This window comes from Xenopus laevis, chromosome 5S (assembly GCF_017654675.1).
Source record: "Xenopus laevis strain J_2021 chromosome 5S, Xenopus_laevis_v10.1, whole genome shotgun sequence".
Classification (NCBI taxonomy): domain Eukaryota; kingdom Metazoa; phylum Chordata; class Amphibia; order Anura; family Pipidae; genus Xenopus; species Xenopus laevis.
Genome location: NC_054380.1, coordinates 119177083 through 119204743, shown reverse-complemented (window position 1 = coordinate 119204743; position 27661 = coordinate 119177083). Strand labels below are relative to the sequence as shown.

The following is a 27661-nucleotide window of genomic DNA, read 5'->3' as shown; positions in this document are numbered from 1 at the left end:
TTTTCGCATTGCGAATAGTTTTTCCGTTAGCGATTTTTATTACATTCCCCCACTAAGCTCTTTATTTTCCAAAGAAACACTGACAAGTGATCCCTTGACCAATATTCTCATTTTACTGGACAAAAAACCCAGAATAGCCATGCCCCCATATGTAGTAAAAGGCACTTAGTTTGCCCAGGAGCAGTAATCCATAGTAACCGATAAGATGTTTGCTTTTAAACAGGTGACCAGTAAATTCTATCTACTGATTGGTTGCTATGGGTTACTGCTCCTGGGCAAACTTAGTGTCTTTTATTACATACCCCCGTTACAATTTTTTGTGATATTTTTGTGTTAGCACTGAAATGCAAATCAAATATTTGCAATAATTTCCTAGAGAAAAAATCTTAAGAACAACAAATTACATTTTTTGCACAAGTTTTCGATCTCTACACTTTAATAATTTGGTTGCAGCAGCTTGGGGTACCGGTAAGTATGTGCTAACTTTGCCAATATCTCCTTGCAGATTTGCTCCATAGTGTTCAGGTTACACTTATGCACATGTCAAACAGATCCACAGCTGGACATAGGTCAGGGCTTTGATTGGCCATTGTTGGTTTCATGTGTTTGTTCTTGAGCTACCCCTATTCTATGTCTGGATGGAGATTTTAACAGCACACACAGGCCCAATATGAAGCACCAGCCTTCATAAGTTAACAAGCTTTCAGTACCCGTACAACACTTCCCTGTAGTTATGGCGTCTTTTTTGTTTCTGCATGGTTCTGTATGGCAACTTTTTTTGTCATGGCAACAATTTTTTTTTTTTGGTGTATTTTTGCCGTAGTTTGAAGAAAAAATTTGCAGATGGTGAAATACAGAAATTTGCCACAAATGCACACCTGGTGAAAAAATTTGCTCATGACTAATAACTGGGCCTCTAAGGGTCAACACGGGATTAGTGTTGTATCCCAAAGCCTAGAATATAAAAGATAACTGTCTAGTTGGTTGATATGGATTACTAAACAGGGATCATGTTTCCTAGTATATATATATCAGTAATGGACAAATTTGTCCCGCTTGCCCCGCGTAATCTGTGAAAATTCGCGAAACACGAATTTTGATGCCGGCGAAATATGTGTTTTGCTAATTTTTCGCGAATTACAAAGTTGACGGGCATCCATTAATCATCGCCAGCAGTGAAACTGTTGCAGGCCTCAAAAAATTTTGTTGGTGAATTTATTCACCGGCGGCAAATCGCGGAAATTCACAGCAAATTTGCGCCTGGCGAATAAATTCGCCCATCTTTAATATTTATATATATATAGATGCCTCTTTTGATCTATAAAAATTAACTTTTGCAAAATCTTTGTTTGTTATGAAGGTGTTAGATCACTTTATCCTTAATCTCCAATTCCTGTGTTTGCTATTCTGAACATTCCAACTCATGTCAAGAATCAATGGAGGAAATATAAACAAAATATGGAAGTTATAAGATGCATGAAAAATAAATAAACTATGGAATGGGAAAGTCATCTTTTTCATTAAAGAACCATGACCTTTGGTCTACATGAGCTCAATAAATAGAGAATGTGTTGAGAATGTATTCTTGCTAATCTTTTAATTTACATTTCTCTTATAAAACACTAACCAATGATTGTATTACATCCTCCTCTCATTCTGAAAATAGTTTGTGTATAAACAATTGTGTATAGTTATGTAATTCCCTCTCTATATCTCAGTTAAAACAATAGGTGAAAAGTAAGTCCAGTGTACTGCCGTACTTATAATCACTGGGTGCCAAGACTCCTTAAATCGGCAAAAAACAGTCCCAAAATAAAATGTGCAGTTTCAAAAGTAAGAATAAAAAAATGCAAACAAAAAAAAGGCAAAAATACCAGTGCAAAAAAAATAAATAAAAAGTCTTCAGACTCCTGATCAAATAGTGTAAGACCCTTGGGTTCAACATAAGGCCTTCTCTTCCTTAGGGTATGTGTTTACAATATGCATTTTGGCATTTCTCTATGTGCTACCATTATTATTCAGGATATTTTGGTCTGGGTTTGGAGAACATTAAACTTGGTGGAAAAGACTCCCTACATGTCACCGACCCCCACCCTTCATGCTGCTTATGCTCCATATGCTGGTGCCTTGGGATCCCATAGACTCTGCACTCAGGCGCACCGCTGGTTTTGGTTTTCCCTCGTTTGTGCTTAAGTGCTCAGTGATTTCTTCCAATGAGGAGAACTCATATTCACTCCCATCCGATTCCTGTGAAGGACACCATGTTGTCAATGTGTGTCAAAAAGTCCTCATATCTGGATCAGGTTCTGATAACAAACTTACCTGCATTTTCTCTGCTGCTTTGGATTTATTTGGTGACTTGATGGGAGGAGATTTTAAGATTTCCACCCCTCCCAACGGCTTTCCCTTTGGTCTGGACTGCTGCCTCTCTAAGCTTTGTGCCAATGAATGGACCTTTGAGCCTAAACGTGAAGTGAATCAAATAGTAAATAAGACATACTAATAAACAAGGTATGCTATGCAAAATAACTGACTCTTGGGGAATCCCATCTAGTGGGGATGTTAAAGAGGTAATAGGCAACAAACAGGCATAAGAAATTAACAAGAACCACTAGCCAATACAAACTCCAGCATTTAGCAAGAGCAAATTTAAAAAAGCTAATCAGGTCATCTAACTACAACCTTGTCTCCCTCAATTGTGCTAAGGTCTTAAAACAGCTCAGGTTGCATGTCAGACCACCAAATTGCCACCTTTCCCTTCCTCAAGAAGTGTCCCAGAAAACAACAGAAGCACCGAAACCAAATTTCTACTGTTGTGACCTCCCTCATTAAAGTCCCCACCACCTTGGGCCACGTTGTGGCCCCTCTTCTGCTCCTGTGGCTCTCCAGACTTTCCTGCATAAGTGTAAATGAATCACATGCACTTGTAACACCAATGCGCACTATTTACACATACATACTTTCGGAGGGGGTAGGGCTGTGGGCTTTTGCACACTATGAACAGACACATATACATCCACACAAACACAATACACAATTTAACAAGCATACATATTTTTTTGTGCTTTACTGCCCAGTGTGATTAGTGTCAATGCTAATGGAACTGCAGAATTGTTTGTTTTTTAATTTTATTTCAGCAATTATTATTAAATTTTTCGCTATATTATTGTATTTTCGGTTCTGTCTTGCTGTTCAGTTGCTTGTGCCAACAAGACATTCATTGCACATCAAGACTTGTAGAACAGGGGTTTTGACCACTGATTACACAGTGTAATTTTTTTAGTGTTTTGATTGGTATCATTAGATTTTTAATGACTTCTGCATTGTTCTTGATTACTTGTTTTGGCCCACAAAATGATTTATATTTATGATGTTTTCTATTTGTACTTAAGAACATGTAGAAAATACGATGCAAAAAAATTGCAGGCATTGAATTTATAAAAAACTTTAGTTGGGGACCTGTTATCCAGAATGTTTGGGACCTGGGGGTAAAGAATATTTCTGTAATTTGGATCTTTATAGAATTAGTCTATTAAAATGTATTTAAACATTTAATAAACCCAGTAGGATTGTGTTGCCTCTAATAAGGAGTAATTATATCTTAGTTAGGATCAAGTACAATGTATTGTTTCTTTATTACAGAGAAAAAGGAAATCAATTTTAAGAACCTGAATTATTTGATTAAAATGGAGTCTATGGGAGACTAACTTCCCATAATGTGGAACTTTTTGTATAATAGGTTTCTGGATAATAGATCCCATACCTGTATAGCTTTATACATGTTTATAGAGTTTGTAAGTGTGTGTGGATAACATACAGGAACAATTAGGAGAGGGAAACGTGGGCAAATATTTGGATAAAGTTCTATTGGCACTGCCACCAGTTGGATGCACAATTTTATGTATATTTTAATGCTTTTAACTTGAAAATGTTAAGATAGGCATAAAAACCTTAGTTATTCTTTTTGTAGCTTCTAGCTTCTAAGATCATGACCCCTGGCTCTGTTCCATTGCAGTCCATGGAATAAACATCTATCTAGGAAAATTGATTTGAAGCTGCAGTATTATTGCCAGCTCCTACCTTGGTTAGTCATCCCCGTGGAAAATGTCACTGATCGAGGGCTTGGTTTGCCTGGGGATAAGTCTGAATCAGACCACTCATCACTGTCTACTTCGGTCTGCCTCTTAAGTCTGGAACTCTGCTGTGTGTCTTTTGAGGCTTTGTGTGACGGGGTGTGAAAGGACCCATAGCCCATCATGGAAGAATCTTCTTCTGAAGTAAAAGGAGGGGTCCTGCTTGGAAAAAACAGGCATAAGAAAGATTATAGGTTGAGCAATTTGTGCTCCTTGTGATACTCTATCCGTATAATATAGACAAAAGTAAACTGGGTACAGGAGACAACATTGGCATTAGAGCAGAATCTTTCAGTAATATACTGTGTCCTGTTTTAGTTTCTTACATGACTTGTACAATTACCTCCAGTATAGTGTCTCAGTAAGATCCAGGGAATGAGGCTTAGATGTCTATATGAGTACCTGTGGATCCTGGGAGCATACAAATAGAATTCAATGTGTTTATGAATTCTACTACTTCTTGTGCCTTAAAATTTCAAATAGCGTACCCTGTTAAATGATGGTCTTTTATAGGGGAGACAATTTGCGGAAAGTATTGTGCTTCTTCTGCCTCTAATTTTGTAGCATAAAATTGCATGGCATAAAAATAAGTGGTTGTTAACATCCCTTCTTTGTAATATACTGCTTCTCTATTGATTATCACATGAGGTTTGCTGGAAATGGGTAAGATAACCTGTAAGGACTTATGTGCGTGAGCATTTTGGATGAGATTTCACTAAAAGTCTATGGTTGGTGCAGTAGAAGCCATATTTGTATAATGTAGAGAGAAGATTGCTGACATCTATGGTTCAGGATATACTGTATATGATGTACTATTTAGTGATTCTTCCCATCAAAATACTTCTATATATGTATCAGACTTTCCATTATCCTTTGTTATCAACTTATTATCCCTTCTTTCTCCTCCTCTATTATATCCTCAGCCAATCAACTCTTCTGTCTCCGTCCTCATCCATCCTCCATAATGCACTGTTACTCAGCCTTTCTCCCTCTTCAACCTAACCATAACCCCATCTCAGCAGTCCTAGCATTGTGATTTGACTAGGGTTAGGTTAAGGAGTTAGGCCAATAACTAATAGAAAAGGAATGATAGGCTAGGTCTAATTACCAATTATTATGGAGGCTGGTGCATCGATGAAAGATAAAAAAGAAGACAAGACAAAAGAAGGGAAGAGAGACAATTGATAAGTTGTCTAGAGGCTCTAAGAAAAATATTGCCATAACTGAGCACTGAGCACAAGTATCCTGTATATTGATTAAGGCTCTGCAACTACAGGACCAGGAATGAGCTAGGATTCTATTAATTGTAGCTATGTTTGTGCTTTGCATATCACACAGTAGCATGTACAGCAGCATTTATAAAATAAAGATTTTGGCATCCCTTTGACTTGCAGTTACATAACAGCTTGCAGAAGATCTGCTGACAAGGATGTTGTATTTCAGCCATAGTTGGCAAGTTGCCCATATGTACAGAATAAGTGGAATAATAGGTGAAACTTACAGGTAACCGTCTCTACTGTAAAATAAATGACATGTTCCTTAGATAAAACATTGATAAGGGCACTGGAGAGTGTTGCATGTATATACTGTATCCAGCAATAAAATGATAGAACCTAACTTCAGATAATAAATAATATATCACCTTGCAGTTACAATAGCATTAGCCTCTGCTGCTGAATTCTGCCGCCCTGTTGCTTTGGCCCTTGGAAATGGAACTGGTGCTTTGTTAGGACTCTGCTGAGCACCAACCATTAGGACATTTCTGTTTCTGGCTTGTGATGTCCCTTCATCAGATGGAGGCATAGTGCGCTGATTAATTGGTTTCTGACCTATAGAACACAAAAGTGAATCTTGTGAGCATCCATTGGAACTCCTTGGTACATAGTAGTGTTAGTTCTATACTAAATTTTTCTTCATTTGCTCTGATCAGTCTCCTACTCCTACTGTGGGCTTCCATTCAGAAACTGGTACAAGGAAGGGTTGGCAGACTAACCCATCACTCAGACCTGCAGTAATATTGCTGGAGGACCCCTATAATAATATTTACAAATAAGGGTTACTCCTTGTGCCACACGCTGCAGTGCCAAACTGGACCCTACGGTTCACAAGAGAACCTTATATCCAGGGCCAACTTTTGGAAGTTATATGAAGAGAATGCTAAATATGACTGGATTTGCTGTGATGTCCATTTACCCCAAAAACATCAGTTTCCCTTTACTCTTCACTTTGAGGTTTTATCTGTATATGTGTGTTTTTGTTGTGCTTTTTATGAACATATCGATGAAGATACATATTTTATTCAATGTCACTCTATATTGGAAATTCCTTTTTAGAGGATTCTATGATTTACTTTGGGGCTGTTAGGCTCTACACCCATGGGATATCCTTTGCTTCATTGTCAGGCCAGTAAGCTCCTGTTTTATTGCATTATATCAAAGCTTTAACTATATCTTGATTACATGAAGTGATTGGGTGGATATAGTCATATATCAGTCTGTAGATCAGGGGCAAGTCTGTTGGACAATATTGCATTGGCCTCTGCAATGCTTGCAACATGGAGAATTTGTATTTCCAGAGCTAATGCTATAAAGAAATGCTCTTGTCTAGAGATCATCTCAGCTGAAATTTGTTTAGAAAGTTAATAATTTTTCCCACCTGTTAAAGAGGGACTGTATTTAGTTACAAGGTGCAAGGTCTAGTTAACTCAACCAGTCAGCAGGCAAAATTTACTGGTCATCTGTATAAAAGCAATTGGATGTTATAAGTTATTGCACTGGGCCAGACTTGTGTATTTTATATAAACTTGGATAGCATTATTGCTGACAGTTGTTTTCTTTGGCCCAATTTCCACTTCACTTAAAGGGCATGTAAAGTCTAAAATAGAATAAGGCTAGAAATGCTGTATTTTGTATACTAAATATTAACACGAACTTACTGCACCACAAGCCGAATCAAACAAATAATTTATGCTTTTTACAATTGGCTACAGGGGGTCACCATCTTGTAACTTTGTTATACATCTTTGCAAGACTAAGACTGTGCACATGCTCAGTGTGGTCTGGGCTGCTTAGGGATCGTCATAAACAAAGCTGCTTGAGTTCTGCATGGCTGGGAAGTAAGGCGGGGCTGATTGTTTCGCTGCTCAGCAGTTAGGGACCGTCTGACAATTCCTATCCACATCAGTAAATGAAGGGAGAATTTCACTGCATACAGTCAGGTTTCTTATAAAAACGGTACACATTTTTTAATTAAAGTATATTGGAGATAGGTTTCTTTTTCATTATAGAAAGTAAAAATGGGATTTTATTTTTTTTGCCTTTACATGCCCTTTAACTCAATTTTCTCATGTTTTTTAGAATTAAGCTGCAATACATTACATGATGTTAACTACATATTTTGAAGTAACTTTACAATATATTATACATTAATTACATATGTCAGTGGTTATAAAGTTAGTTGCAAAAGTAATGGCAGTTCAATTCAGTATTTTTGTTTATCCCTTTCTGTTCTCTGGTTCTGTATCTTGAAACAATTCGCAGTAGTACAATTAAGTTAATCTATGGCTCTAATAACCATTGGGCTTAGCCACATTCATTTGAGATCAGAAAGCCAGAGAATATAAACAGTCAGCCAGGTTCTGCTTTTGGTAGCTATTGAAAAGCTTCTTAAAAATAAATTTTCTAAAAAAAAATAAATAAAATAATAAAATACATAAAAATATAAAAGCTACCATCTAAAAAAACTATATTTAGGTATAGTAAAAATATAAAAATAAACTATTTTTAATAGTACTTTTTAATAAATTATCTTTTATTCACCATCAGTTTTTTTCTTCTAGAAATTGTATTTTTAGAAGAAAAATATATTTAAAAGAAAACATTTGTTTCCATGATGTTTTTTTTTCTTCCATTCCTTTTTCTAAAAATCATAAAAAAAACATAAGAAATAAAAAGCTAGCAAGTGGCAAAAAACTGAATGAGAAAAAAATGATAAAGGAGAATTTTTCATTAAAATGTAACTGTGATAAGGATCACTTAATAAAAAAGTTTTTAAAATAAAAATTGTCTTTCTACAATTTTAATTATTCAGTCCCTTAATGCCAAGAAAGAGTTCTTCATACTTGATAATGGGGAAAACTGGTATTGATGAGTTTCCTCATTCTTCTGCCACTGTTTCACCATCTGTATCAACTTTTTAACCATCTTGGCTCTTATTGTTTGTATTTCTGGATGTTTGCGGACTTTCTGCTCTAGTTGGGTCTGCAGGAGTGTTATCAAATTCTTGCGTGTAGATGAATTTATTCCTTTGGCGCCCTAAAGCAGAAACATACACTTGAGAGAAATTTCTCAAAAAACACAAGTACGACACACACACACAAAATCTATTTAATATCAAGGTAGACAAACTCTGTAAGGTACAGCAAGCTCTTCTCCTTACATAAATATATCCAACTTTGGTAGAATGGCCCAAAGTCAAGAGTCAAGAGGATGATGTTGGAGAAGGTGCATCTGTGCAAAGATCTCCCCATATATCTTTATATCCCATGAAATCCCGACAAAAACAACAGTAATTAGTGAGTTGTTTGCTTAATATAGAGCACATCTATAGTAATCAGTGTGGCCCTCTATACTAACCAATAAGCCAGACTAATACATTTAAACACTCTAAATGAGCTAACTAATTAATTCCAGGGGCTCCCAATAGAAAAGTGTATCCAAACAAGCTTTAGCATGCCATAAAATATGGATACTACCACAATTGTTTCCTCACCTAGGACACCTAACAGTATTTAATGCAGCCCCATGAGCTGCCTCCTGGCAGAGAAAGCATGGGTTGGCGTTTGCCATGTCTGGTAGCGTCATATTCCGAGTGCAGGCTGTTAAGTATTGACATCTGAGAAACAGCACATGCATTGGAACCTGACCAGGTCCATTGCACATGCACCTGGCCAACAATCAATTCCCGGGGGCCTGCCCTATGGATGTGAAGAGGGCAGATATGGAGGCCATCAACTCTACTGCACTACTCTGCATTATCAGCCCAGGTATGGGGCAAGGGAGCAGCAGATGGTTTCGGGCAAAAACTGATTAGCATGCCCAACAATACTGTGGTGAAATATTAGGCACATTCTTTGATTCTTCCTGCTGATGCCTCAGGATTTATAATTGGAAATATCTCTCTTTATCGTTACTTATGCTATCTTTATTTCTGAGCAAAATTTATTTTCACCTTTTGTGCTCATATTGGCCTTTTAAAAAAGTTTGTTTGCTTTGCTATGGTAAATCGACGCTGAGCTCTGTACACATGAAGAATGACGTTCCTCCAAAACACACATATCAGAATGAAACACTGTCATTATTATGAATTTTACTCATTATTTTGACAACAAGACTGAAGGATGTGGAAAAAAATCAATTGGGGAACAATCGGTTTGCTTTTGTTTTTAGGGATTCTTGTGTACTCCTTGCATTCCAGATCTTTATCTCCTCACCTTTTTGACTCCAAGGCTCTCAAGCTTCTCAATCAAAGTCTGCTCCAGCACAGGACGAAACTGTTTAATGAAGTCTGGGTTCCTTCGCAAATCCTGTATGTATTTCAGATTCTGGCTGAAAGAGTAGTCAAGCTCTGTAGAACACAGACCAGGAAAAGAAAAATGCTGTTGTTCACAATACATGTTTCCCTGTTCAGATAATTATTCAGACACACAAGATAATAGAGACAAACAGCCTCTTGCTATCAGCTATCCACCAGAATAATCTTACAAATGATGCAGAACACAAGAAAGCAATTGTGAGATTGACTAGCAGCTGTGTCCCAAAGAACACACACAAGGATTGGTTGAGAGAAACATTTGCAACATACCATCTTCAGATGCTTCATCTTTTATTGCTCCAACAGGTAAAACCACTTGTGCCACTTGTGGAACTGAATTAGAAAGGTATATGACAAATCAAACAGTTATTTTAAAATTAATTTATTGTTTGGTAGATTACTAGACTGATCCCTTTTAATGACACAAGGAATTTATCTTGCTATACTTTCAAGAATATCCAAGTTAGTAAATAATTATTAACCTCAAAACATACCATAACTGGCCTTAAAGGAAAACATACCGCCCCAATAAGAAAAGCCCCTACCTACTACCCTTGGTATTCCCCCCTAGGCTGGCGATGATTAAAGGTCAATGCACCACTCTACAACAAAGTGGTATATCTTATGGAGAAGGGGCACCAACCCTAGTAATAGGATCTCTGGGACTGCCCAGGGGGCAGATTAATACACAGGATGCTGTGGCTATAGCCTAGGGACCCAGTGTGATCTGGCTTTTTTAAATTATTTCTATTTTCTTTTAAAGCTTCTGAGTCTAGTGGGGAGCACCTGCTGGGAGAATAAGGCAGGTGAGGTGTATGCATGCACCCTGCTTCCCCCCCCCACATAATTATTTACCCCAGAAAACGCCCTTAAGAGTTTGCTCATGTATCTGTGCTGAGTAAGCGCAGCAGAGGTCATGGGCGCCATCTTCCGGATCTCTGGTCTTCTTCTTTAAGTGAATGCTGTATTAGTGCATGCGCAGTTGGAGCAGTCATTCGGTTCATAGCAACTGTGCATGCGACAAAAGTGCCAGAAATTGCTGAATGGAAGGAAGAGGACTGAAGAAGACCAGAGATCCGGAAGATGGCACCCATGAGCCATAATCACAACAGTCAAGCTGAGAACAGCTCCATCTGTAAATATAATGTGGTAGAAGAAGACTTTTCCTTTTACCTTCCCCCTATAAATATTTTGGTTAAAGAAACTCCAAATTGATCTCTGTAATTAAATAGAAAGTTGAGGATAAGGAGCAGCTTTACTATTAAAATTAGACAGAAGACTCTGTTGGGAGAACGTAATATTGATCGCAATACAGTTCACGCAGGTGTTTAAAGTTGACAACGCTCAATTAAGATTTGCAAAGCAATAAAAGTCTAATGAAGAATATTACATTGCAACAAGCACATTTTTATTCTGATTTGTGCTCAAATTTGTTCTCTTTGCAAATTTTATTACATTTCCCCCTGTATCTCTCTAACATTTTGGCTCAGTACAGATTACAGTAAACAAAGAGACTGAACAGATAATCATTAGCGCCATCACAATGCTCCACTATAATCTATACTAGTCTAGAGAGCAATTCAAAGCCATCTCACCTTCTCTGCTTCTTGATAGATCCTCAATCTGTGAAACAGAGCAAAACTAAAATTATCATTCAAAGAACAATAATTCATGCCATGTACTTTAGATGGTCAGAACATAGAGTGGCACCTCAGTGATAGTCTTTGGCAGATGAAGATACTTGAAAAATGGATAAAACTGCTGTTTAAAGAATAATAATCACATATCTAATGTTAAACTGTAGGGTGACAGCCAAATCATGTTTGTCACCAAAATAAATATGTACGTTTTTGAACATTTTTATTTGCGGGAAAGGCAGCCTAAGCATATTTTTGATGGAAGCTTACAGTTTGTTCATAGTTCTTGATCAGCTTGTTCTTCTTCTTTATTTGAGATTTGAGAGATTGCATTTGTTTAGTGGCCTGTTCATCTACTGCTTGTTGGTCTCTTGACATTGACGCTTTCAGTCTTTCATTCTCATATTGAAGCTAAAGAGGAGAAGGGATCCAGAATATGTAATTAATACTGTATATAATAGGACAGGTAGATACAAACATTCTCTTAATTGGCAACAAGGTGCGGAGCCAGGCATACGTGCATTGACCCCCTACAGGCTGCAATTTTGCACCCCTCAGTGCACTTGCTATATATATATATATATATATATATATATATATATATATATATATATATATATATATATATATATATATATATATATATATATATATAATGTAATTATTATTATTTATTTATTTATTTATATAGCACCAACATATTCAGAAGTTATTTATATGTTGTGCATTGTGGGTAAACAAACATTGCAATTTTGCATCCAAAAACTTGACAGTAAAATGGTCGTAAGTGAGCCCTACAATGTTTACCTCTTGCTTTTCAGCATCATTCTCCCTCTGGATCTCCTTCAGCTTCTTTTTCCATCCTGAATGCTGAAACAAAATGAAATGTTAGCACAGGAAACTCCATGAGCATGATGGGAACACTGGTCCTGAGAGGAGGACAGAGAACCTTTGGAGAAATGTTCACCTTGTGATTCATCGCTTCCTTCAAGTTCTTCAGTTCTTCCTGCAGCCTTTTCTGCTCAAGTCGCTCTTCTGCATCCACAAGACTGGACATCATGGAATTCTTACCCTCCAGGTTGTGAAATCTCTAATGTTCCAAAAGGAAGAGGAAGAATAATTTTGTTTGGCTCGTCCCCTTGGTTAGCTTTCCTATCTCAACCACTCTCTTTGAAAATAGGTCAATCTCCAGCTAACACCAAAAAAATGAAAGTGTTTTAAAGGAATGACAATATAATGTACTGGTGCCCTGCACTGGCAAAACTAGTGTGTTTGCTTCAGGAACTCTACTATAGTTTATATAAACAAGCTGCAGTGTAGGCATGGGGGCAGCCATGCACAGGTCACACAGCAAATAACAGATAAATTCTGAAGAATCCCATTGTATACTACAGAGCTTATCTGTTATTGGATGTGTATCCTGTGCCTTTTCTCCTTTTTCCGCTGTGAATGGCTGCCCCCATGGCTACACAGCAGTTTGTTTATATAAACTATAGTAGTGATGGGCGAATTTGCGCCGTTATGATTCGACGAAAAATTCGCAAATTTCACGCGAAATTTGCAAAACGGCGAGAAATTCGCTAAAACGGCCCAGGCGTCTCGTTTTTGACACCAGCATCTGTTTTTTGGACGCCGGCGCATTTTTGCCAAAAAAATGGATGCCGGCGTCAAAAACGAGACTTCTGGGCCCTTTCGCGAATTTTTTGCCAGCGAATTTTGGCGGCCGTTTCGCAAATGTATTCGCCGGCGGCGAATCGCATAAATTCGCTGAGAATTCGCGCCTGGCAAATAAATTCACCCATCACTAAACTATAGTTATATTGCTGAAGCAAACACCAGTTTTACCAGTGCAACACAACAGTACATTATATTTTCATTACTTTAGGCCACTTTCATGTTTTGGCATTAATGAGTAATGGTAACTAATTCTGCCAGGTGACCATCCCCTTACACTCCAAGCAGGGAATGGGACCAGTGTATTTGGTCTTAAAGCAGAATTCTTAAGGAATACTTATCAAAGGGTGAAAACAGAGTTCACCACAGCTGGAACCAAAAGTGATCTCTACAACTATTTATGCCTATGATTAAGGGGTGATGAGCCTATGATTAAGGGGTGTTCCCAAACGTGTTAGGCATCCATTACACAGCAGCCACTTGTTTTTTAATGGTATAATAAACAGTGGCTTTTACGTTATGAGACAGTGTGTCTACAAACTAATTTCTTTTTGGTTTTTGATAAATATGCCCCTAAAAATTCAGCACAGGTGAGTAGAGAGAGTCCTCATCTGGTGAACTGTGTAAACACTATGGTCGGCCTTTGATAACTATGCTTCTTGGTGGCACATTTAGAAAGGTGTATAAAAGAAAAATGGTGTTAAAGGGGACCTGCCACTCAGACATAAAAAAAAAATGTAATAAAAGTTCTTTTCAAATAAAACACAAAACCAAAATCTTTTTGTTTTTAAATATCCATGCCTGTTAGAAACATATTTAAAAATCTCAGCTATCAATCATATATTGGCTTTATACTTCAGGCATAAGGACGGGGCAAGCAATTACTTTCACTTTCCATTCAGCACCTCCTAGATGTCACTGCTCTCCTCGCATTACCCCACCCTCCTCACCATCTAATTGTGTAGTCAGTGTATGGGCATGAGCATCAGGTCCCCCATTCTGGTGCATAAACAAGATTTTGGGATGATGCAAAGCTTGTCTTAATAACAGTGTCCACAAAATTGCTGCTGCCTCCTTGATGTGATTTTGTAATTCCAAGACTGAAGGAAACAACATTTTAATAATTTATATAGTCTAAGTAAAATGTATTTTGCTTGACAAACCCTATATTATCTCTTAATATACACCAAACAACAAAAAAAGTATGTAAACAGAGATGAATAATCCTCCATTTTCATGTTATTGGTCCTTTAACATTTACAGTATATATGTTGACTCATTTTATCTCCTGGTTTTAATTGATGTGTTTACAAATTTTCCATTTTAAATAAAAAAAGATCTAAGATTACACATTGTTTTTCTGCTTACCCTAGAACACAACTTGTATCATAGTTTTGCGACACATACAAATAACTACATTGTGTTCGTAAAATATTGATGATATGAAAACTAAGATGTGACTCACATTTTCATAAGGGCAGTTTTTAAGGGTGACTTCCTGAAACTGAGAATGGAATAGCTGCATGATTTTTTCCATCTCGTCTTGACGTTTGGATCTCTCCTCCTCTTTCCATCGCTCAAAGTCTATCTTTACAGTTTCTTCCCGATGCCGTGTTTCCTCAGCCTCCTATAGTAAGCACAAAAGTGATGTTTAAGGGTCAGTATCATCTCAAATTTTTCCTGCAAAATGATACTGCAGAAGAATAGTTATTGTGGTATAGTTTTATGGTATCGCTCATTACAGGTAATAGGAAAACTTAGAGAACTGTAGCTGATATGGAAAGTGAACTGTTTGGCTAACCAAGTCCGTAGTGCCTTCATGCCATAGCCCCTGGACTTCTAGGCCTATCTATGTCTAACTTCTTGTAATGATAATAACCACAAACGAAAATCATTGTAGAAGGTTAAGAAGATTGTGGCCAGCCAGCAGTGACACAATGGCTGCTAAGGCAAGGATAAAACTGCAAGCTGAGCCAGCAATATCTTCTTGGAAGCTTGGAGAAATAAAGAAAAATGAAACAATATATACATTCAGCACTTAATATTTTTGTATTAAGCAAATTAAAAAAGGAACTACAATGGGCCTTTACGTTGCAAAGCAAATAAGCTATGAGTGGCAACATCTTGAATTGCTAGTGGTTAACCATTTTTCCTAGGCAGCAAGGGGACGCAAAAATGCTGCACCTGCAAACGTAACCTTCAGACAGTAACTCCAGTGCAGGGCCGAATTTACATAGTGGGCGCCCATAGGCCCACTACCGTTCGTAGCCCCTGTCCCCTCAAGGGGGACAGGAGCAATGGGGATTGGTACACAGGAAATTTAAAAAAATGATTGTATCTCCAGCGCATCCCCAGTGTTTTTGAACCAATGTGGGTGTGGTTGAGCAGCATGCCGCCCCCTAAAATCCTGCCACCCTAGGCCCGGGCCTAGGTAGCCTTTCCACAAATCCGGGCCTGCTCCAGTGTGCTATGGCAGTAACTTGCTGAGGAATTTGCAATTAAATTTTGCAAAAAATTATGTTCCACAAATGTAGCCAAACAAAGATGGGCTCTTAAGCAGAATAATGTCAGCTCCAGCAGTGGATTAGGTGAAAATTTATAAGGAGATTTCAGATACCAGATCTTGTTTGTTAACAGTAGAATATACCTTAATAGATGTTTTTATGTTTTACAGACCCAGTTCTGACCCATGATATGCACCTGTAGCTTTCTTTTATGCTCCCTTTCCCGTTCCTCCTCAAGAAGAGCCTGAGTTTTCAGCAGTTTAGATTTCAGTTCCTCAATGCCGTCTTCCATTTGCTCCACCTGCTTCCTCTTTTGTCTTTCTAAATAAAGATCCAGAAACCCCACACATTTATAGAGACCATTGGAAGTATGTTTATGCAGATTTTTTCTCATAGGTTGGATTAAGATCAAGCTAATGATGACAGTTCTTAAAGAACTGTCATCAGATATGTTTGTTTATAAGTTAGAACCAGCATACCAGTTTCTGTTATTTCAGGGTGTCTGCGCTGAATGTGTCCCTGAAGATAGGAGTAGTTCATGAAGGCTTTATCACACAGCTGGCACTGCAAATAGAAGTGAAGGGGTACCACTTTAAGCCAGTTTATGGCATGGCATAGGCTTAAAGACCCATGCCTAGTTGATCCAAAAGAAGAGTATGTTGAAAATTGACTTATATTAGGAGTTATATTCATGGCTAGAGAGTCTTAATTGGTTAGAGTAACGTCAACCAAATGATATTATATGATGTCCCTGGGTTCCAAACACCCTTTGTAATTTAATAATTGTTGTAAGCAAAATGATGTAATTTGAAAAATTTACCATATCATATATTGGAGGCACTACTTAACAGAAAAAAGCCTGTTAGATTCAGTGCATAGACTCACCTTGTGATAGTTGTTAGCTCCGGCCTGTAATAGCATTTGTTGGGTAGCTATAAACTTTTTTCTTCTCTTGCTTTCCTCTTTGACTTTTTTCATCTCGTCAGCCAGTTTGGCCAGCTCATCCTTAGTGCGCTCATGTTCAGCGTCTGCCTCAGCCAAGCGCTCCTCTAGCTGGGCTTCCCTGCTGCGTAGATGCTCTTGGCAATACAATAGATATTCAATGATCATTTGTGCCATCTTGAGAACCTTCAGGAGCACAGGGTCGACTGGCTGCTGGCAATAAGGACACCTCTCCCCATCCAGATTGCAGAAGGTTATGGAATTGATGCTCTCCTGAAGCGTGTTTATGTCTATCTCCCGAGTGAGCCTTTCAATATCAATGGCACTGAAACGCCTCCAGTCAATTCCATCTCTGCGCGGCTGGAATCTAAATGTTGGTATAGCCGTGCTTTGCAGGGTTGTAACAACATATGGAAGTGATGAATACTGAACAGGGGAAGAGTGGTATCCTGGCATCTTCAGTGAACATGTGCTAAATGGTAGAGACGGCAATAGTATATGTTCTGGAACAATGGCTGCAAGAGATATATCAGCATCGGATGTTATTGATTGCCTTTTAAACAAGAATTCATCCTCATCATTTATTTACATAGCGCCGACAGGTTACACAGTGCTTTACCTTAGTTTATAACAAACGGGGAACAAATGGTGAATAACAAACAAGGGTTTACAGAGAACAAAAGGACTAGAGGACCCTACTTAGTTTACAACTAAGGTTAGGGTTCAATTGAGACATAAGGGGGCAGATTTACATAGGGTCGAATATCGAGGGTTAATTAACCCTTGATATTTGACTGCCGAATATAAATCCTTCGACTTCGAATATCGAAGTCGAAGGATTTAACGCAATTCCTACGATCGAAGGAAAAATCGTTCGATCGAAGGATTTTAATCCATCGATCTAAGGATTTTCCTTCTATAAGAAAATTGTTAGGAAGCCTATGGGGACCTTCCCCATAGGCTAACATTGGCCTCAGTAGGTTTTAGGTGGCGAACTAGGGGGTCGAAGTATTTTTTAAAGAGACAGTACTTCGACTATCGAATGGTCGAATGGTCGAATGATGTTTAGTTCGAATTGTTCGATTCAAAGTCGTAGTCGAAGGTCGAAGAAGCCCATTCGATGGTCGAAGTAGCCATATTCGACCATTCGAAATTCAAAGTATTTTTTCTTCTATTCCTTCACTCGAGCTAAGTAAATGGGCCCCAAGGATTTTAAGTTGCTGTCACTGCATTGACTATAATGTCATATTATGGAAATACAGTGTGCACAGAGATTAAAACTCAACCTCTATTTGTACCTCTTGCACTAAATAAAAACAAAGCAATCATTTCACTTCATGTTGCTAACACCATTATTTTGCAATATAGTCTCATCCTTATATGTCTCAATTGCACGGTATTAACCAGTAACGTAACTAGAGGGGGGCGGGCCCTGGCGCGGGACGTGCAGCCGGGCCCCGCCCCCCTCCGTACACCCGGAAACGCCCGCAATTACCAAAGAACTCAGTGGCGCGTGAGCTGCCAGGGGGCCCTGAGGGGGTGCGGGCCCTGGCCCAATCGCACCCCCTGCTCCCCCGGTAGTTACGCCACTGGTATTAACTATTTTTTAGTATGATACAGACATTGATAAACTAAGACAATTTGCAACTGGTTTGCATTTTTTGTTTTCTGTATTTTTTAGTTATTCAGCTATATGCTCAGCAACTCTCCAGTTTGCAATTTCAGCTGCTATCTGGTTGCTAGGGGCATGTCTACCTGAGCAACCAGGCAAAGGTTTGAATGAGAGGCTTGAATGTGAACAGGAAAATGACTAAATAGAGGGATAAGGATTGAAAAGTAATAGCAACAATAAAATTGGCAAAACAAAAACAGTTTTTGGCTGTCGGAGGTAGTGACCATTTAAAGCTGGAAATTTGTAGAATAAAAGGAAAATAATTTAAAAACGAATAAATAATTACGACCAATTGCAAAGTTGCTAAAAATAGTACATTCTCTAGCATGCTCATGCTTCTTAAGAAATAACCCTCTTTCCTATATACAGTATTTTAATTTAAAATTGTGTTCCAGTTTTATATATTAAAAAAAAAGCCCTGTATTATAAAGATCGGATTAAAGTTAGGATCTCTTTCTTCTCCCTCATGGCTCACACACTTCTAGGCTGCTGCCGACTGCAGGACTTGGAAAGAGTTCCGGATTGCAGAAAAGCTTCATATGTGTCTGTTTCAAAGGCTCCTGCTTATTTTAAGCTACAATCAGATGCTGATGTTTATCTGCAAACCAGAACCAAAGTGCCGCTGATTCTTTACAAATATGAACTGTGAGAGCAGTCACAAAAGACCAACCACATCTTTAAAAAGCATTTTTAAAAAAGTATGGAGCACAATGTTAAATTATCATACATTAGAAAGAAGCTTATTTTTAATTGGGGATTTTCTTCTCTGAATGACAATGTAGAATTTTTTTAATAAATATGTTATATGCTAGATGGCCATTAGGTGCCACTGTAATATAAAATTTACATTTTTTGTAACTAGCTGTTTGCAAACTATTTCTGTCTCCTGTTAGTATCGCTGTAACACTATTTGAACAAAAAAAAAACAGAGATGCTAATTTATAGAGAAAACTATAGAGAAAACTAGATTATTTACAAATTACACCCAGAAATGCAGCCAAAATGTGGCAGCTACTGATATTTTACTTTATATAGTACAGTGTAAAGCAAAAAGTTGGGGAAAGGAAGCGATAAGCAAGCAAATCAAAAAGATCATTGAACTGATTTGGAAAACATGAAGAGAAGCGTTATGGGATATGTAATGTTATAGTTTGGCAGTGTCGGACGAGGGGTTTCAGGGCCCACTGGGGTTTCAGGTCTCAGGGCCCGCCAGGCCCCAGCCACATCCCCATACACTGACCCCTCCCCAGCCGCATCCCTGCTGCATTGGCTGGGAGTAAGAATGGGCCTTAAATACCTCTGAATTTCGTGCCAAACCGTGCGCCAATGTGCGCTGGCGTAATCGCGCCAGCGCGCCTGTACCTTTAAGAGGCGCGCAGGCGCGCGCCGTAGAGAACCAAGATGGCACCGGCGCTGGAGGCCGGAACAGGAGCGCGGCGACGTGGCGGCCGTCCCCGCCGCCGCACCACTAGACCACCAGGTAATTTTATTACAACCAGGCATTAGGGAGTAATAGGGTTTCCCACTACAACAAAGAATGGAGTTATTTTCCAATAAGAACAAATACAATGAAGACATATAATATATGAGCAGGATCCGACACACTATGCAAAGTGATACACTTGCACATAATAACACGTTGCAGGATAAGAAAAAAAAGAAACATTATTAGAAAGATACAGAAACACAGGAGTTCAGTGATACAATATATATATCACAGAATACAATATATATGTTGCAGGATACAAACACTGAGTAAAATGATACAATAGCTTGCACAGACGCAGTGAAACAGAGGAATGTCAACTTTTCATTGGTCTTCATTTTTTATTTATTTTATTTTTGTATTTTTTTTACTATTTTTACTATGTACTATTTGCCTTTTTTATTGCTCTTTCCAGCTTTAAAAAGACTGTGCCTTGCTTAAGAGATAGAATTATCTTAACTCAGAGGTGAGCGGCAGCTAGAGTAGGTTGGGGGAGGAGTTCAGGTGTAGGTTGGTGGAGAACCTATTTCCAACCCTGTGAGAATTGCCTCAGTCCATTGCATCCATAAGTCCCATATCTGCTTCTCACAGTAAAGGCCTGCCACTGGGTGGTCTCTAGTGATGTGCGAATTTCTCCCGAAATTCGCAAAACGGCGAAAAATTTATGAAACATTCATGAAACTCGAAAATTGACACCAGCATCAATTTTGGACGTGCGTCTGAAAAGTCTCTCGCGTCAATTTTGATGCCGGTGTTAAAGTCAATGGGCATCCGAATAGTGTACGTTCGGTGATTTTGGCGCAAGCGACTTTTCGGACTCGCGTCCTAAAGATTTTGGCGCCAACAAAATACGGTAATTCGCCGCAAATTTGCGTCAGCCAAATTTATTCGTCCATCACTAGTGGTCTCATTACAAATCTATGACTATCTTTATGCTGTGCAGCAAGATCATGTAATGTGAGATGTAACAACATAGCACATTTAATACCGTATATAACCCTCTGTTCTTATACATACTGAAATATCTATCTCCTTAAAAGTAAGTTATACCCCCTTTCTTTTTCTTATTATTACGTAGACATAGGAGCTACAATATTGCTTGTGATACCAATATATTTTCTCTTCCCTGCACTAGACTGGGTAAGCAATAGAAAACTTTTTTTTTATATATATTTTTTTCATCTTATATATTTTTCTTCTTCTTCTGCCTTTTTTTTCAGCTTTCAAATGGGGCTCACTGACCCTGGCAGTAAAAATGCATTGCTTTGTGAGGTTACAATTTTATCATTGCTTATTTTTCTATTTAAGCCCTCTCTTATTCATCTTTCAGCATCTCACTGCCTGGTGAGTAAATTGGATCATAGCAACCAGATAGCTACTGAAATTTCTAACTGGGGAGCTGCTAAATAATTCCCAAACCACAAAACATGGAAACCAATTGCAAAGTTTGCATCTCAAGGAACTCGTTGCTCTCCCAGAATGAATGCAAGGAGAATCACTCCTATATGAATAAAGTGTTGCCTTCATTCCATAGTGTTGGACAAGGGGCAAGCAGTGAGTGGAACAGGGCATCCCCCCAGCTTGTGCATCATTGAAAAATACAAGCCAGGGAATGCCGTCATATGCAGGGCGTTTGCCGCCCCCCATTGCACCCGGCACATACCATTTTGAGCACTGGTTCGGGTGGGGGGGGGGCACATCGCTTGCTCTCCGCACTAGCATAGCCAAAATTCCGATTTAAAGATTGGAATTTCAACTCTTAAAGTTACCAGAAGCAGCGTTTTTGCCACCCCTGGCAACTTTGGGGTTATTGCTGCCAGAGTTGAGTTTCTCAACTTGCCTCATGGCAGTAGGACCCCACATCAAATGGAAGGTGCGGGAGAGCCTTGTACTTACCCGTGTAAGTAGGACCCAGCTCAAGCTGCACTCTGTATTGGGTTGCCTAGCTTCTTGCTGACTTTAACACTCCCTAGGCCTTTCTGATGCCGCCTCCTTGTACCCTATACATACCATTTCCACCGGAGTGGGTGAAAGGGGGTCCGGATCACTAGTTTTGAGATGAACTGCATTCTTAGCACTAGCAGAGCTGAAATAAAAATCAGAATTTCGGCTCCTAAAGTTGCCAGGAGCGTTTTTTTGCCTCCCCTGCTAACTTGCAGGCTGCTGCTGCCTGAGGCAAGTTTATCAACTGATACTTCATGTGGCTCCTCTATGTGCCATGCATCAGAAAGTACAAAGCATGGCAGTAACACTTGCAAGGGATACTGCACCCCCACTGAAATTTTAAAGACCTAATTGATCATGACCACTGATTAGAGATGGCGCGAACTGTTCGCCGGCGAACTTGTTCGCGCGAACATCGGGTGTTCGCGCTCGCCGGAAGTTCGCGAACGTCGCGCGACGTTCGCCATTTTGGGTTCGCCATTGTTGGCGCTTTTTTTTGCCCTCTCACCCCAGACCAGCAGGTACATGGCAGCCAATCAGGAAGCTCTCCCCTGGACCACTCCCCTTCCCTATAAAAACCGAAGCCCTGCAGCGTTTTTTCACTCTGCCTGTGTGTGCTGAAGAGATAGTGTAGGGAGAGAGCTGCTGCCTGTTAGTGATTTCAGGGACAGTTGAAAGTTTGCTGGCTAGTAATCGTTTTGATACTGCTCTGTTATTGGAGGGACAGAAGTCTGCAGGGGTTTGAGGGACATTTAAGCTTAGGTAGCTTTGCTGGCTAGTAATCTACCTTCTACTGCAGTGCTCTGTATGTAGCTGCAGTGGGCAGCTGTCCTGCTTCTGATCTCATCTGCTGACTGCTGCAATAACAGTAGTCCTTGTAAGGACTGCTTTTATTTATTTTTTTGTTGTTTTACTACTACTACTACTACTACTATAAGAGCCCAGTGCTATTAGTCTAGCAGTGTTGGGGAGTGGGACTGGTGTGCTAATCTGCTGCTCCTAGTAGTTCAGCAGCACCAACTTTAATTTTTTTTTTTAATATTCATTTTTTTTTATTTTACTTTTTTTATTTTACTACCGCTGTAGTAGTGTATAAGTTGACCTTTTAGGCATTATTTGCCCTGTAGGCATTTTTTGCCCAGTGTGTTATTCAACCAACTGCCATCTAGCTGTGTGACCTTGTTCACATTCTGTCTAAATATCCATAATATTACCGTCTCCAGAAAAAACACCGGAGTGACTTTTTTCAAGCAGCCATAATATATTTTACGTAATCCGTATCCATCGCTGTAGTAGTGTATAAGTTGACCTTTTAGGCATTATTTGCCCTGTAGGCATTTTTTGCCCAGTTTTTTTGGCCGCAGCCACTGAAGCACAGAGGCCAGAAAAAATATGCCATATAAATGCTGAAAATAGTCATTTTTTGCCATACGTTGACTCAACGTATATGGCAAAAAATTACTATTTTCAGCATTTACTGTATATGGCATATTTTTTCTGGCAACTGTGCTTCAGTGGCTGCGACCAAAAAAACTGGGCAAACAATGCCTACAAGGTCAACGTATGGCAAAAAATGACTATTTTCAGCATTTATATGGCATATTTTTTCTGGCAACTGTGCTTCAGTGGCTGCAACCAAAAAAACTGGGCAAACAATGTCTACAAGGTCAACGTATGGCGAAAAATTACTATTTTCAGCATTTATATGGCATATTTTTTCTGGCAACTGTGCTTCAGTGGCTGCGTCCAAAAAAACTGGGAAAACAATGCCTACAAGGTCAACGTATGGCAGTTGTTTAAAGAGAACAGTAGATTACTAGCCAGCAAAGCTACCTAAGCTAAAATGTCCCTCAAATCCCTGCAGACTTCTGTCCCTCCAATACAGAGCAGTATCAAGCAGATTACTAGCCAGCAAACTTACTATCATCTGTCCCTGAAATCACTAACAGCTCTCCCCCTACACTATCTCTTCCAAGCACACACAGGCAGATTTTTCAGATACATTTTTGCCCTTGATCCCCCTCTGGCATGCCACTGTCCAGGTCGTTGCACCCTTTAAACAACTTTAAAATCATTTTTCTGGCCAGAAATGTCTTTTTTAGATGTTAAAGTTCGCCTTCCCATTGAAGTCTATGGGGTTCGCGAACCGTTCGCGAACCGCTCGCATTTTTGCGCAAGTTCGCGAATATGTTCGCGAACTTTTTTTCCGACGTTCGCTACATCCCTACCACTGATGGGGTGATTTCTGGTGGGGGCCCTGCACTCCCCTCTATTACGTTTTGCCCCTTCTGTTTTCCTCTGCTCTCTGCCTCCCATTTATTCCCATCCAACTGCTGGAAAGAGATTCAGCATGGTGGGGGGGTATACGTTGGGGTTAACACAGGTAGAGAGGGCAGCAATAAGGCAGCACTGAATGGTATACATGCACAACAGTGGGTTATAAACTCAGTTTTGGATGTCAAAACTCTCTGTTTCTACAGATATAATTTACAGCATGTATTATGGAGAAATTACTAATGATGGATGAATTTATTTACCAGGTGCGAATTCGCGGGCGAATTCAAGCGATTCACCGCAATATAAAACCCACCGCAAAAATTCACATTTTCACCAGCAAATGTGCTCCAGCATCCAAAAAAACGCTGGTGTCCAAAAATGCCCTTTTCCTGAATTTTTCGCAGTTTTGCGAATTTCGCTGGAAATCTGCGAATTGTTTGGAGAAGCGAAACGACCAAAATTTGCCCATCACTAGAAATTACCTTACTGAAGATATTATGTATATAATTAGTGATGAGTGAAATTTGTTGTGCCACCCCACACATCAAAAAATATTGTTACCCATTTACTTCAATGCTTTCCGGCAAAGCGAAATGGGTCAGATATATACAGTACTATATAATATATTTATTATGTACCCCCTTCTACTATTCTACTATCCTAATATTTTTCACCAGGTGGTTCATTATTTATTATTATACACAAGTTTTTATTGAACCGTGTGACACTAATGACAACCTGCATACTGTATATACTTAATGTTAGCTGAACAGCAATGAATGGGTTAATATTCAGCTCTGCACAAACCCCAGTGCCCATGAATATAAAGATCAGACCAGTTATGCCCGGCATGCTGCTGAATCACAGCTTATAGTATCCCTATGCACCCTTGGCAATTTAAGGATGAGGAAAGTTATAGTACAACAACATAATAACGCTCACAACTGACAATTTTCAGTGTATCTGTAACATTGTGTTTAAATACACTGGCAGCCTGTGTATTTAAACACAGTGTTACAGATACACTCTTGTCAGTTCTTGCCCATGTCAGTTCTTGGCTCAGCAGTTTGGATTTACAGACAAACATGTTGGGATGCTGACATTATTATTGCTGACCTTATGATCTTTCGTTTTTTCACTGCATCATAGTATATGTAAATGTTTGTATTATGGTAATTAGGGTGTAGATAGTCATACAATTAATATAGGAGGGGCCCCTTCTTTTACATAACAACATTATTCAGTTTTTATGTGTTTTTATATGTACTGTGATTTATTGGCAGGGTGGTTAATAAACATTGCCTTTTTATTTATATACACACTGATTCAAATATTTGACCACCACCAAGCCGATTCAAAGAGCGTCAATCCTTTTTGTGTATAGTCTTTTGCTTAACGTGCCTGTGTGGCTGTGGAGATACTCTTTTGGTAATTTCCGACTTATAGATGAATGAATTATTGCTCAGTTTACAAAATGAATTATTATTTAAACACACTGGGGCTCATTTATTAACACTGGGCGAATTTGCCTGTGGGCAGTTACCCATGGCAGCCAATGAAATTGTTGCATTCATTGTTCTACTTGCAGCTGGCTTTAAAAAGCTAATCACTGATTGGTTGCTATGGGTAACTGCCCATGGGCAAATTTGCCCAATGTTGATAAATGAGCCTGTTACTGATAATTGTCAGTTCTTGGCTCACCAGCAGTATAGTTAATAACTGACTCCCAGTAGCTTGTAATAAGCAACTGGCTGAGAGTTGCAGTTCAACATATGGACAGAAAAATAATTGCACAGGGCTGAGTATGCAGATGTATATACCTGGAGCTTGTCCGCTGGCTTTGCAGCCTCTGGGGTCCTGTGCAGCTTCTCCCCCAGCAAATGAATGCTCAGTCTGTCCCAATGTCGGCCTCTGTCCCCTGTCTCTCTTCCCTAGGGAATCCCACCTGAATGAATGCTCTGCTTCCCAGTAGCAATGTCAGTGTCCCAGTAGCAGTGTCAGTGCCCCAGTATGAGTGACAGTGTTTGCTGCCTTCTGGAACAGAGCAAGAAGTGACTGTACTGTTGGTAACCAGGGAAGCCTGACCCCCTGGGAGACGCAGCCGAGCAGGTTCCCTGCCATAGTTACCTAATAACATCACCGCTGACATATCTGGGAGGGGCCCCGCTGGATCTCATTGTATTGTACTTGCTCAGGAGTCAGGACTCACACCTGTCAGCAGGGGAACAAGGCAGCATGTGGTTGGAGAAACTATACACTTGCATACCACCCAACATTTTGGAAATGAAAAAGAGGGACGAAAATGTTTGCCCACACCCATTTTGTGACCACACCTCCTAATTACCATGTTCCTTTTACAAAATTTGTCAGGTTATAAAAGTTTGAACATATTTCTGTGTTTTTTTCAGTTTTGCTAATGAAGGTGAATTGCCCTTTAAGCTGTGAGTCTTAACTTTTCCCAAGGGAACTGTTATCTTATATTGTTACAATTACTTATTTGCTTATCTCGAAATTGGTACAAAAGTATTTTATCTGAACCTTGTGGCTGTTCCGGGCTCTCTGCCAAAAGCCAATTAAGTTAGAAACATTGTTTCTTTTTCTGATTGTTCAGTGCAGAGAAAAACTGGACTTTACAGTACAAAAGAGGGACTGTGGGTTCAGCTGTCAAAAGAGGGACTGTCCCTCTGAAACCGGGACAGTTGGGGGGTATGCACTTGCAATTGGTCTCTTTGTTCCGGAACCTTCATTATTCTTCACGTATGCCTGTTTTCAGTAGCATTTCCATTAAAATGGAGTATTAGGGGAAAGGGTAAATGATCCTATTGTCTGTCAGTTCCAAGAATCATGTGGCCCTAACAGCATTGCTTTTACCATGGGAGACCCCCTCCTCCAGCTCTTGATTACTTTATCTACTTCATCTACTTTATCTACTTCGGAAGACTCGGGGGATGCTGGGAAATGTAATTTACATTCAGCTCAAAATTTGCTCCTGAATTTCCTTTTAATAACAAGGGGGTTACTAGAGGCACATTTGAGCCAGAACAAAGTTGACCAATACATGTGACATGTCAGAAACTGGCACAAAACAGAGTCTTATGTGTCTTATTTACAGGGTTCATACAGGGATTATATATTGTGCCAGGAGAGCTACAAGGAGATCACAATTTGGTTACATTTTCCATCTCTCACTCTCTGTGCCCACCTGCTTCTTCCCCCACTGTCTTAGTCCGGGATACACGTGACATTGACTTTCCAGCCTTAGCTCAGTCTTTCAGGTCCAGTCTCATTTCCTTTAAAGTGGACCTGTCACCCAGACATAAACATCTGTATAATAAAAGTCCTTTTCAAATTAAACATGGAATCCAAATTCTTTTTTTTATTAATGTATTCATAGCTGTTGTAAACTTGTTTAAAAATCTCAGCTGTCAATCAAATATTGCCTGCCCCTCCTCTATGCCTAGGCATAGAGGCGGGGCAGGCAATTACTTTCACTTTCCATTCAACACTTACCAGATGTCACTGCTCTCCCCACGTTCCCCCGTTCTCTTTACCATTTAATTGTGTAACCAGTGCATTGGAATCAACATCAGTTCCCTCATTTTGTTGCACAAACAAGATTTTGAGATGATTTTGAGATGATGAAAGGCTTGTCTTAATAACAGTGTCCACAAAATGGCTCCTGCCTGTTTGCTATAATTATGAATTCCCAGACTGATGGAAACAAGATTCAAATACTTTATACAGTGTAATTAGTTTATTTTGCTTGACTAATGTGATAAAATAGGATTTGGAATATTTTT

At 39.2% G+C, this 27661-nt stretch overlaps 1 protein-coding gene across 1 annotated transcript; it reads right to left on the bottom strand.

The window, feature by feature from the left end:
* On the bottom strand, positions 1-26031 carry dzip1l.S (DAZ interacting zinc finger protein 1-like S homeolog). Its single transcript, XM_018265899.2, has 16 exons — positions 25682-26031; positions 16426-16997; positions 16020-16104; positions 15737-15861; positions 14502-14663; positions 12330-12452; positions 12170-12232; positions 11633-11773; positions 11321-11348; positions 9996-10058; positions 9625-9758; positions 8254-8446; positions 5776-5962; positions 4081-4292; positions 2323-2462; positions 1-2247 (listed from the first exon to the last, which is right to left on the bottom strand). Exons 2-16 carry the CDS (start codon positions 16936-16938, stop codon positions 2080-2082), a joined length of 2337 nt encoding a protein of 778 aa, XP_018121388.1. The 5' UTR covers positions 16939-16997; positions 25682-26031; the 3' UTR covers positions 1-2079.
* Positions 26032-27661: the final 1630 nt, after the last annotated feature.